General features: G+C 43.7%; 1 protein-coding gene across 2 annotated transcripts in view; it reads left to right on the plus strand.

The window, feature by feature from the left end:
- malt1 (MALT paracaspase 1) overlaps positions 1-13,026 on the plus strand; it is a 176,587-nt gene that overhangs the window by 56,356 nt on the left and 107,205 nt on the right. For both annotated transcript variants that reach the window (XM_078220109.1, XM_078220100.1), the window contains exon 3: positions 9,187-9,353. In XM_078220109.1, the coding sequence (XP_078076235.1) occupies positions 9,187-9,353 (167 nt within the window). The remainder of the gene's footprint in view (positions 1-9,186; positions 9,354-13,026) is intronic.

The following is a 13,026-nucleotide window of genomic DNA, read 5'->3' on the forward strand; positions in this document are numbered from 1 at the left end:
GTTAAAGTTTAACCTGGTGTTGTGAGACTTCTTACTGTGTACCTAAGGTGACCAGTTTTACTTTTTATTCTGTGGCAACGTTCAGTAAATGAAGATGAATTGCTTTTAATGTTGTGGAGATACTTTTGCCCTTTTCTACAATAATGCAAGGATTGGCAATGAAATGTTAATCAGATGTGAAAGAGAAGCAGTGTAGTCTGCATGCTTGAGACTGCAGCTGCAGTGTATGAGCACAAACATCTTTATGAGTTATAGTTTGTGGTGTATAAGTTTATAATGTCATACATTTTATGTAACTCCTACAAAAGCCAAAAACACATCAGTCAAATATTCATGTCCAAATAAAGGCTTCGGTGATGTGAAGTGTTCATTGCAAATACATTTTATAAAACAGATTAGATTTAGTTTCTATGGTGACAGAATGATGGAAGAAGATTGATATTTCAGATAATTGACAGGCTGTGGGTGTAATTGTTTGTTTGATGCTCAAATTACGTATGATTAAATTTTGGAAAGTCCCCCTTGGAAAGTCCTTACTGCAATATTTGTATATATGACCAAATATGGGGAAGTCCCACCAAAAAACAAGTGGTACCTCTGACTGCTCAGTTGTAGTGTGGCCTTAAGTAGCCCTATCCTCTCTGATAACAGCTGGCATAAATGTGTTCACATTGTGACTTGTCAAACGGTTAATTACAGTAAGAAGCCACACAACACCACGTTAAAGTCCACCAGGTTTATTTGGGAGCAAAGTCCACTAGCTTTCGGAGCGCTTGCTGTTCCTTCGTCAGGTGAGTGGGAGTTCTATTCACAAACATATAAAGGCACAAACTCAATTTACAAAATAATGGTTAGAATGGTAGTGTCTCACTGACAACAATTTTCATTGACCTCCCCTTAGGGAAGTCACTTTTTCATAATTTCACACTCCTCAGCATTGGCAGCACAGTGGTTAGCACTGCTGCCTCACAGTGCCACGGTTCGATTCCCAGCTTGGGTCACTGTCTGTGTGGAGTTTGCACATTCTCCCCATGTCTGCGTGGGCTTCCTCTGCGTGCTCCAGTTTCCTCCCACATTCTGAAAGACATGCTGGTTCGGTGCATTGACCCAAACAGGCACTGGAATGTGGTGACTAGGGGGATTTCACAGTAACTTCATTGCAATGTTAATGCAAGCCTTACTTGTGACTAATAAATAAACTTTAACTTTAGTGTGAACTAGCGGAAGGATTCACTGGCTAATTAACCGTTTTGATGTGGAGGTGCCGGCGTTGGACTGGGGTAAACACAGTAAGAAGCCTCACAACACCCAGGTTAAAGTCCAACAGGTTTATTTGGGAGCAAATCTCCAGACAGGACAGTTAGTGAGATTTTGCAAGCCCAGGCAAGTCATGGGGGTTACAGATAGTGTGACGTGAACCCAAGATCCCAGTTGAGGCCGTCCTCATGTGTACGGAACTTGGCTATCAGTCTCTGCTCAGCGACTCTGCGCTGTTGTGTGTTGTGAAGGCTGCCTTGGAGAACGCTTACCCAAAGATCAGAGGCCGAATGCCCGTGACCACTGAAGTGTTCCCCAACAGGAAGAGAACACTCTTGCCTGGTGATTGTCGAGCGGTGTTCATTCATCCGCTGTCGTAGTGTCTGTTTGCTAAGATCCCAAGATCCCGGTTGAGGCCGTCCTCATGTGTGCGGAACTTGTCAGTCGACAGCCACAGCGAAAAACCGCACTGACCTCCTCAGAAGACAGACACGGGAGACAGCGGACAGAGTACCCTTCGTCGTCCAGTTCTTCCCCGGAGTGGAGAAGCTACGACATCTTCTTCGGAGCCTTCAGCATGTCATTGATGAAGACAAACATCTCGCCAAGGCCATCCCCGAACATAGAACATAGAACAGTACAGCACAGAACAGGCCCTTCGGCCCACGATGTTGTGCCGAGCTTTATCTGAAACCAAGATCAAGCTATCCCACTCCCTATCATCCTGGTGTGCTCCATGTGCCTATCCAATAACCGCTTAAATGTTCCTGAAGTGTCTGACTCCACTATCACTGCAGGCAGTCCATTCCACACCCCAACCACTCTCTGCGTAAAGAACCTACCTCTGATATCCTTCCTGTATCTCCCACCACGAACCCTATAGTTATGCCCCCTTGTAATAGCTCCATCCACCCGAGGAAATAGTCTTTGAACGTTCACTCTATCTATCCCCTTCATCATTTTATAAACCTCTAAGTCTCCCCTCAGCCTCCTCCGCTCCAGAGAGAACAGCCCCAGCTCCCTCAACCTTTCCTCATAAGACCTACCCTCCAAACCAGGCAGCATCCTGGTAAATCTCCTCTGCACTCTTTCCAGCGCTTCCACATCCTTCTTATAGTGAGGTGACCAGAACTGCACACAATATTCTAAATGTGGTCTCACCAAGGTCCTGTACAGTTGCAGCATAACCCCACGGCTCTTAAACTCCAACCCCCTGTTAATAAAAAGCTAACACACTATAGGCTTTCTTCACAGCTCTATCCACTTGAGTGGCAACCTTTAGAGGTCTGTGGATATGGACCCCAAGATCTCTCTGTTCCTCCACAGTCTTCAGAACCCTACCTTTGACCCTGTAATCCACATTTAAATTAGTCCCACCAAAATGAATCACCTCACATTTATCAGGGTTAAACTCCATTTGCCATTTTTCAGCCCAGCTTTGCATCCTATCTATGTCTCTTTGCAGCCTACAACAGCCCTCCACCTCATCCACTACTCCACCAATCTTGGTGTCATCAGCAAATGTCATCAGCAAACAATCATGATGCAGGATATGATTCAACAAGTTATGCATTATGGCCATGCTGTTTATAGCAACATGCCACAACAAAGCACTGTGGTGATCTTTACTTCTTAGAAAGTTTATAGGCAACCTCTTTGTCCTGTCTGATTGAAATACGTTTTAAAGTATTTTTTATTTTAATATCTGCAATAAGATGCTGAGCCTCCTCAACGCAGTCATATAGATTGGTCCTTCTGGTGATGGGATGCTGAAATGTTGGTGTTGAAACCTGGCCATTTGCCCCAGGCTGTCACGCCAGTGTCTGGCATTGTTGTGGGAAGGGTGGCAAAATTTGAAAAACAATTTTTCTGCCCCACCTGCAACATCACGCACCGCTGACAGGACTGGAAAATCCTGACCCCGGTGATAGTGGTGGAGTGGCAGGGATGGTGTCAGGGCTGGGCCTCGTATTCAATACCACAGCCTTGGAAATAGTAGAATGGTCTCGTCAGAAAAGAAGAATAATGTTTAGTGATTTGGGGTAAACAAAGAATCAAGAAAATTACAGCAGAAGAACAGGCTCTTCGGCCCTCCAAGCCTGCACCAATCATGCTGTCCGACTTAACTAAAACCCCCTACCCTTCTGGAGACAATGTCTTTCTATTCCTATCCTATTCATATATTTGTCCAGACACTCCTCTAAAGTCACTATTGTATCTGCTTCCACTATCTCCTCTGGCAGCGAGTTCCAGGCACCCATTACTCTCTGTGTAAAAAATGTGCCTCGTACATCTCCTAAAAAACTTGTCCCTCGCACCATATACCTATGCCCCCTCGTAATTGACTCTTCCACCCTGGGAGAAAGCTTCTGACTATCCACTCTGTCCATACCGCTCATAATCTTGTAGATTTCTATCAGATCGCCCCTCAACCTCCGTCGATCCGGTGAGAACAAACCAAGTTTCTCCAACCTCTCCTCATAGCTAATGCTCTCCATACCAGGCAGCATCCTGGTAAATCTTTTCTGTACCCTCACCAAAGCCTCCACATCCTTCTGGTAGTGCGGCAACCAGAATTGAACATTCCAACTGCGGCCTAATCAAGGTTCTATAAAGCTGCAACATGACTTACCAATTTTTAAACTCAATGCCCTGGCCATTGAAGGCAAGCACGCTATATGCCTTCTTGACTGCCTTCTTGACTACCTTCTCCACCTGCGTTGCCACTTTCGGTGATCTGTGTACCCAGATCTCTCTGCCTAACAATACTCTTAAGGGTTCTGCCATTTACTATATATTTCCCATCTGCATTAGACCTTCCAAAATGCATTACCTCACATTTGTCCGGATTAAATTCCGTCTGCCTTCTTTCCTCTCAAGGTTCCAACCAATCTATATCCTGCTGTATCGTCCGACTGTCCTCATCGTTATCCGCAATTTCACCCACTTTGTGTTGTCCGCAAACTCACTAATCAAACCAGTTACAATTTCCTCCAAATCATTTATATATATATATTACAAATAGCAAAGGTCCCAGCACTGATCCCTGAGGAACGCCACTAGTCACAGCACTCCATTCAGAAATGCACCCTTCCACTGCTACCCTCTGTCTTCTATGACCTATGATGTGGAGATGCCGGCGTTGGACTGGGGTAAACACAGTAAGAAGTCTCACAACACCAGGTTAAAGACCAACAGGTTTATTTGGTAGCAAAAGCCACTAGCTTTCGGAGCGCTGCTCCTTCGTCTGGTGAATGGGAGTTCTGTTCACAAACAGGGCATATAAAGACACAAACTCAATTTACAAAATAATGGTTGAAATGCGAGTCTTTACAGGTAATCAAGTCTTAATGGTACAGACAATGTGTGTGGAGAGAGCGTTAAGCACAGGTTAAAGAGATGTGTATTGTCTCCAGGCAGGACAGTTAGTGAGATTTTGCAAGCCCAGGCAAGTGGTGGGGATTACAGTTAGTGTGACATGAACCCAAGATCCCGGTTGAGGCACACTCATGTGTGCGGAACTTGGCTATCGGTCTCTGCTCAGCGACTCTGCGTTGTCGTGTGTCATGAAGGCCGCCTTGGAGAACGCTTACCCCCGAAGATCAGAGGCCAAATGCCCGTGTCTATGATCGAGCCAGTTCTGTATCCATCTTGCCAGCTCACCTCTGATCCTGTGTGACTTTACCTTCTGTACCAGTCTGTCATGAGGGACCTTGTCAAAGGCCTTTCTGAAGTCCATGTAGACAACTGCCCTACCCTCATCAATCATCTTTGTCACTTCCTCGAAAAACTCAGATCAAGTTAGTGAGGCACAACCTCCCCTTCACAAAACCATGTTGCCTCTCGCTAATACGTCCACTTATTTCCAACTGGGAGTAAATCCTGTCTCGAAGAATCCTCTCCAATAATTTCCCTACCACTGATGTAAGGCTCATCGGCTTGTACATAGCTAGATTATCCTCGCTACCCTTCTTAAACAAAGGAATGACATTGGCTATTCTCCAATCTTCTGGGACCTCCCCTGTAGCCAGTGAGGATACAAAGATTTCCCTCAAAAGTCCCAGCAATTTCCTCCCTTGCCTCTCTCAGTATTCTGGGGTATCTCCCATCAGGCCCGGGGGACTTCTCTTATCCTGCGACAAACTTTAGGTTTTTGTAGATCTGCTTGTAAACCACAGTATTGTATAATGTATTGGGAATGTTACAATGTGGAATGTAGTTTTTTGTGTAAGAAGAAAATAAATCAGTGTTTTTGCTGTGATTTGTGATTTTCTGTGTGCATTTGAAGTGGAAATGGTTGAGAGCTTCAAGTTTTTAGGTGTCCAGTTCACCAGCAACCTGTCCTGGTCCCTCCATGCGGAAGCTATAGTTAAGAAAGCCCACCAACGCCTCTACTTTCTCAGAAGATTAAGGAAATTAGACATGTCAGCTACGACTCTCACCAAATGGGTTACCTACACCACAATGACTGCCGCTTTCAAGAAGGCAGCTATCAGTAAAGTACTAAATGCTGCTCTTGCCAATGATGCCCACATCTTGTAAACAAATAAAAAAGTACAAAGCTCATTGCAGTATACTGTTTTAGTGGAAAATCACAAAGAAAAGCTCTTAATAAAGTGCCATTACGAAACAATGAGAATTAAGTACAATAATTCTGATTTTAATTGCAGTGATCCTGTGGTGTAACCGAGAGCTTCTCTCAAAGGGAATGCCGGTCAGAGCTTGGACTACTACAACACCATTGCCCTGAATCTCTAATTCGTGCTCACTTTCAACATGCTTCAATGATAGGAATGCTGAATTTATGTTGCAATGACTACTGTTGGGGTCAATTAGTCAGAATTAAAAGATCAAAAATTAAATGCCGCCAAGCGATGCATTAACCTTCAGAAATCCCTGATAGTTTTTTTTATTCTTGTAAACGAGGAATCGACTGTGCTGGACAAAAATAATTAGAGTGAATAAACATTAACTACAGTTGAGAAAAACAAGATGTTAATGCAGGCGTGTAAAGGCAGCAGAAATAGGCTTGGTCTAGATTCAGGTAAACCATTTCTCTGCCTGTCTTCTACACAATAAAATAGCATAGTCATGTAGTCACTATTGCTGGGCCGTCACCAAGTTTTAAAGTTTATTTATTAGTCACAAGTAGGCTTACATTAAAGCTGCAATGAAGTTACTGTGAAAATCCCCTAGTTGCCATACTCTGGCACCTGTTAGGGTACACTGAGGGAGAATCTAGAATGGCCAATGCACCTAACCAGCATATCTTTCGGACTATGGGAGGAAACCGAAGCACCAAGAGGAAACCCACATAGACAGGGACCCAAGCCGGGAATTGAACCCGGGTCCTTGGCGCTGTGAGGCAGTAGTGCTAACCACCGTGCTGCCCCTAACTAACAAGCTGAATGTAATCTCATCAGGCATCTTAGCTTGTTGCTTTGTCTTTAGAATGTCTTTCAATGTTCAGAAGTAGAAAAGGTTATACAAAAGGACATTTGATATTGAAGAACTTTAGTATTTTTGAAAAAGATCTTTTTGTTGAAGCTTTTTGTCTTGTGCATTTCTGGACAGTTTGCAAAAGTACCAATATCAGGGAAAACAACAAATTTATACTGTAGGAGAAGAGAGTGCTGATTGGTTGGCAAATGGACTCTGATTAGTAGAGGCATTGCCAAGGAAAATGCACCAGTTGATTGACTGGCAGCTAACTGCAAAGCATTGTTTGAAATTTAAACCAGGTAGCTTGACTCTGGCCAAGGCATTGCCCTGAGGAATGAACCAGTGAACTGTTGTTATTTATTTTGTTGAGCTGAAACAGGTGCAATGTGCCTAATTTCTGTTTGCAAAAAACAAGGCCCTGTACATTGATATCTTATGTTGACTCTTGTGTTTTGCATTTTGCAAGCACCAACCAGTTGGGTACAGTCCGTCGTCCCTTGTCCATTGCGAACACCGAAAAGGACATGATTTAGTATTTTTGCAAACTGTCCTGATGAGTTCAAGATGAAAAGTTTTAACCAAAAATGCCCCTTTTTGAAGCAATACCTGAATAGGTTATGTCTATTTTTGTCAGCATTCTGGAAGATCATGCCTGGGCAAAAGCTATAACTGTCAGTCCATAATAGAGATGTTGCAGCAACATATTAAGATATGTGAGAGTTGTCTTAATGTTAAATATATTTCTGCAATGCCCGTGGGAAAGTTACACCCTGCTTTAGATAGTGGTGGAAGTTATGACAAGTAGGGAAATCTCAATCTGCATTTCAGTTCTGTGTTTTGGAATATTTGATGTGAAAGACCGAATTGTCTTCCCTTATATAAAAGCAAAATGCTGCAGATGCTGGAAATCTGTTGCTAATCGGAACAGAGAAGGTTAGTAGAATTATGTAAAGTTATGGAGAGATAGTACAGTGTAGGGAAATAGATAAATAGAAGACTTAAGGGAATTACGACAGAAAACAGGAAAACCATTTTTGATACAGAAGGATGTGAGACGGAGGAATGCACTACCAGAATCAATTGCTGCAGCAGTGAGCATGTTCATAATGAAAAATAGGTTATATTGGTGATTGAAGGAAGAAGGGGAATGGAAACTGGCAGCAAATGGGATTAAGACAACTATTAATGTGGAGAACAAATATCCGTATGGACTAGTTTTACTGAACAGCCTGTTTCTGGGTTGTAATATTTATGTACTTTTCTGTTATTAACAGTCTGCAGTACTTGCTTCCTGTTGCATCTTTGATCATAAGTGTTTGATATCTGTCGTATTTACTTCTGGTAAAGGTTCAAACTCAAGGGTGAACTTGGAATGTAACTACACCATTTTATCTATGAGATGTTTTTATCTAAATGTACTGTTCCTTATAATTTTTAAGAATTCTGTTCTGAAGAAGGTACATTAACTCCTCCCTGTGGGTCAATCCAGTTCTCATAGTAAGCTTTTTTTGTGCTGCTTCAGTATCTAACTGCACCTTATGGCTTCTGTATGATATAAGAAAAGAGTAATTACCGTTTTGATCTTCAGACTTATTATTTTCCACACATCAGAAAAACCCAGGTAATTGCCAATGTGTGATCTTCTGAGGCAAGAGATTAATTCTATGGCATGATATACTAACACATGCTGGGTCTGTGGATTTTGGTTTGGATAAGTCTTCATCTGCTAATGGAAAACTGTATTTCATAACTGATAAATCAAAACTCAAATAACGCGAAGGTAATGGCATGATGAGCAGCACGGTGGCACAGAGGGGCAGCACGATGGCATAGTGGTTGGCCATGCTGCCTCACACAGCACCAGGGACCCAGATTCGATTCCCGGCTTGGGTCACTGTCTGTTTGGAGTCTGCACATTCTCCGGTGTCTGCGTGGGTTTCCTCCCACAGTCCAAAAGATGTGCTGGTTAGGTGCATTGGCCATGCTAAATTTTCCCTCTATGTACCCGTTCTGGTGCCAGAGTGTGGCGACTAGGGGATTTTCACAATAATTTCATTGCAGTGTTAATGTAAGCTCACTTGTGACACTAATAAATAAACTTTTTTAAAAAACCATGGGTAGAAGTGTTGGATGAGAAGCCAGATTTCTAACTGAGCTGCTTACTGCTACAGAACTTGTGGCTACAACGCTTGAACTTAAAATGATAGTTCACATGAAAAGGCCATTTGGCCAACAATTCAGCACCTCAGGGTGCAAACCAATCAATGTACCTGTTTTTTCCCCACATCCATTAATCCATTATTTTGAAGACACAACTTTGTTGTCACTTGAGCAACTTAATTACGTTAATGACAGAAAAGTTTTGCCTAGCTTCCCTCTTTATTTCGAAGTTAGCACTTTTTGTCATCGTAACACTTTGCAACGATTAACAACTTACTAGACTTTCTCAGTGATCCAATGATCTCAAATATGTTGTCTTTTTTACAGTTCGGAGGACCTAGATAAATGCTCGCTGAAGGTACTGGATCCAGAAGGAAGCCCCAGTCGAAGTTTGCTGCATGTGATGGGCAGCCGGGGCGTGACTGTGAAAGACTTGTTGGAGTTCCTTCAAGCAATGGGGCAGACCGAAGCCTTTCAGCTTCTAAGATCCTCGGGTCAGTTTGAAAAACCTTTTTTTCAGAGTCTTTACTGAGAGGCAGAGAGCAACAGTAAGTCAAAGTGGCAGTGCACCACTCATTGCCCCATTGCCAACGGTGATATGCCTGCTGCAATTTCTGACCCATGAGCAACATGGGGCGGCACAGTGACATAGTGATTAGCACTGCTGCCTCATAGCGCCAGGGACCCGGGTTCAATTCCGGCCTCGAATAACTGTGTGGAGTTTACACATTCTCCTTGTGTCGACGTGGTTTTCCTTTGGGTGCTCCAGTTTCCTCCCCAATCCAAAGATGTGCGGGTTAGGTTGATTGGCCATGCGAAATTGCCACTTAATGTCAGGGAAATTAGCAGGATAAATACGTGAGGCTATGGGGATAGGACCTGGGTGGGATTGTTGTCGGTGCAGGCTTGATGGGCCAAATGGCCTCCTTCTGCACTGTAAGGATTCTTTGATTATATGAACATGGGAAGCAGGACTATTCACCTGTTTCAGGCAAGAGGATCCATTAATATGCAAATCTAGATCCTACACAGGTTGAGGAACCCAATGCTATTTTAATGTGCAATTGGTGGATGATGCACCATTTAGGCTCAGGTCATTGGTACTAAACATTGATTGGCTTAACCAGCCATCCTTTAAAGGGAGAACTTCAGACCACTTAAAAAAAGCACAAGGTATTTTTGTAATCAAAAGTATTCTAGTCTACTGCTGGTCCTTTAACTTACAGGCCTTGATTTTCGCTTGGGGCATGTTTCATGCAGGAATTTTGTTTTGAGGTTGGGGAATGCAGGAGTATGGGTTCCATGAACTGGGACATTAGTACCATTCCTATAGGAACGGGCAAGTCAGAGGTAATAGAAACGGTAGAACTTAGAACAATCAACATGGATAAGGGAAAGGCACTGAGCAAACTATTGGGATTCAGGGCAGGTAAGTCCCCCGGGCCTGATGGCCTACATCCTAGGGTATTAAAGGGAGTGGTGGCGGAGACAGTGGATCCATTGGTTATAATATTCCAAAATTCCCTGGACACGGGAAAGGTTCCAATGGATTGGAAAATGCTAATGTAACGCCCTTATTCAAAATGGGAGGGAGGCAAAATGTGGGAAATTACAGACCAGTTAGTTTAACATCTGTTGTTGGGAAAGTGTTGGAATCAATTATCAAAGAAGCAATATCAGGACATTTGGAAAGTCAGAATGCTATCCATCAGAGTCAGCACGGCTTTATGAAAGGCAAATCATGTTTGACTAATTTGCTAGAGTTCTTTAAGGATGTAACAAGCAAAGTGGATAATGGGGATCCTGTAGATGTAGTATATCTGGACTTCCGGAAGGCGTTTGATAAGGTGCCGCACAAAAGGTTAATTCACAAGGTTCGATCACATGGGATTAGGGGTATTTTATTAGCTTGGATAGGTGACTGGCTGATAGACAGAAGACAGAGAGTCGGGATAAATGTTTTTTTTTCTGGACGGCAAGAAATAACTTGTGGGTACCACAGGATTCAGTCCTTGCGGCCCCAGCTATATCAATCTATATTAATGACTTGGATAAAGGGATAGAAGGCTCTGTAGCCAAATTCGCAGATGACATAAGAACAGGCGGGACAGTAAGTTGCAATGAGGAAATAAGAACCTTACAAATGGATATAGATAGGTTAGGAGAGTGGGCCAAAATGTGGCAGATGGAGTTTAACGTGGATAAGTGTGAGGTCATCCATTTTGGTCAGAAAAATGGGAAGACGATTTATTATCGAAATCAGTGCAGAGGAATCCGGGTGTCCTGATTCATGAGTCACAGAAACTTTAGATGCAGGTACAGCAGATAATAAGGAAAGTGAATGGAATGTTGGCATTTATAACTAAAGGAATAGAATATAAAGATAAGGAAGTATTGTTGCAACTATACAAGGCATTGGTGAGGCCGCACCTGGAGCATTGTGCACAGTTTTGGTCCCCTTATTTGAGGAAAGATATAGCGGCATTGAAAGCAGTTCAGAGAAGATTCACTGGATTGATTCCAGAAATGAGGGGTTTGTCGCATGAAGAGAGATTGAACAGTTTAGGCCTATACTCTCTGGAATTTATAAGAATGAGGGGAGATCAAATTGAGATATACAAGATGATAAAAGGTATGGATAAAGTAGATGTGGAGCGGATGCTTCTGCTGGTGGGGCATTGTAGGACGAGAGACCATAGCCTTAGGATAAGGGGTAGCAAATTTAAAACAGTTGAGGAGAAACTACTTCTCCCAAAGGGTTGTGAATCTGTGGCATTTGCTACCCCAAAGTGCGATGGATGCTGGGACAATGAGTAAATTTAAAGACGAGTTAGATGGATTTTTAATTGGTAATGGGGTTGAAGGGTTATGGGGAGAAGGCAGGAAAATGGGGATGAGGAGCATATCAGCCATGATCGAATGGCGAAGTGGACTCGATGGGCCGGATGGCCTAATTCTGCTCCAATATATCTTAAGAATGTCGAGCAGTTTCTGATTATGGACTGTCTTAAAATATTTTCCACGTCACAGTGATCTGGATTGACAGGGTGGAGGCTGGTCGGCAGGAAGCAGCAACAGCTCACAGCCAAACTGGCCCGGGTGGGGGGGGTGCGGAGATAGGGTGCGGGTGGGAGACACTTTGGGAGGACTCTGATCAGAGCAGACGTTGGTTGTAATGTATGAAGGCGATTGAGGGTGTATCGTGGGGCAGGTGGAGGTGGTGGTGGTGGGAAGAGAGGGGAATAGTCCTGATCAGTTTGGGGGGATGGGTATGGTTGGAACAAGAATTGACTGGGTAGGTGGGGGGAGCAGATGGTGGCTGTTGTCTGATGAATGCTGAGGGGATAGCTTTATTTATTAGTCACAAGTAGGCTGACATTAACACTGCAATGAAGTTACTGTGAAAATCCCCCAGTCGCCACACTCCGGCGCCTGTTCGGGTACACAGAGAGAATTTAGCAAGGCCAATGCACATAACCAGCATGGCTTTCAGACTGTGGGAGGAAACCAGAGCACCCGGAGGAAACCCACTCAGACACAGGGAGAATGTGCAGACTCCGCACAGACAGTAACCCAAGCCGGGAATTGAACCCGGGTCCCTGGTGCTATGAGGCAGCAGTGCTAACCACTGTGCCACCGTGCTGCATATGGTGCTCAGTGTCGTGAGCACACAGATTGCTAGTAGGGACCAGGGTGTGGTTACTGCATAAAGTGTTGGCCTTGGAGTTCAAACAGGCTCCATTTTTGATGGAGCAAGGGCCTTGTCCTGCAGTGTATGAGTTTCATTTTTTTAAAGTGGAAATAAATGCTTGTAAAGGCCAGATGGGATGTGTGGAACTGTCAAGCTGTCTACCTACCTGAGAGCCTACCTGCTCTCAAGCCAGTTTGGCTGTGAGCTGTTGCTGCCCCCTGCCCAACCGGCCTCCACCCTATCAATCTAGGTCACTGTGACATGGAAAATATTTTAAGACATTCTGCAATCAGAAACTGCTCGACATTCTTCAGATATATTGGAACAGAATTGGGCCATCCGGCCCATTGAGTCCGCTCCGCCATTTGATCAATCCCCTGACCTTTGAAAATTAAAGCTTGCCTGTATTTGTGGGATGAGTTTCAATAGCTATTTGTTGATGTAAGTCTAAGTGTTGTCATTGTATCATTGTTACT

This window comes from Mustelus asterias, chromosome 1 (genome assembly GCF_964213995.1).
Source record: "Mustelus asterias chromosome 1, sMusAst1.hap1.1, whole genome shotgun sequence".
Taxonomy (NCBI): Eukaryota; Metazoa; Chordata; class Chondrichthyes; order Carcharhiniformes; family Triakidae; genus Mustelus; species Mustelus asterias.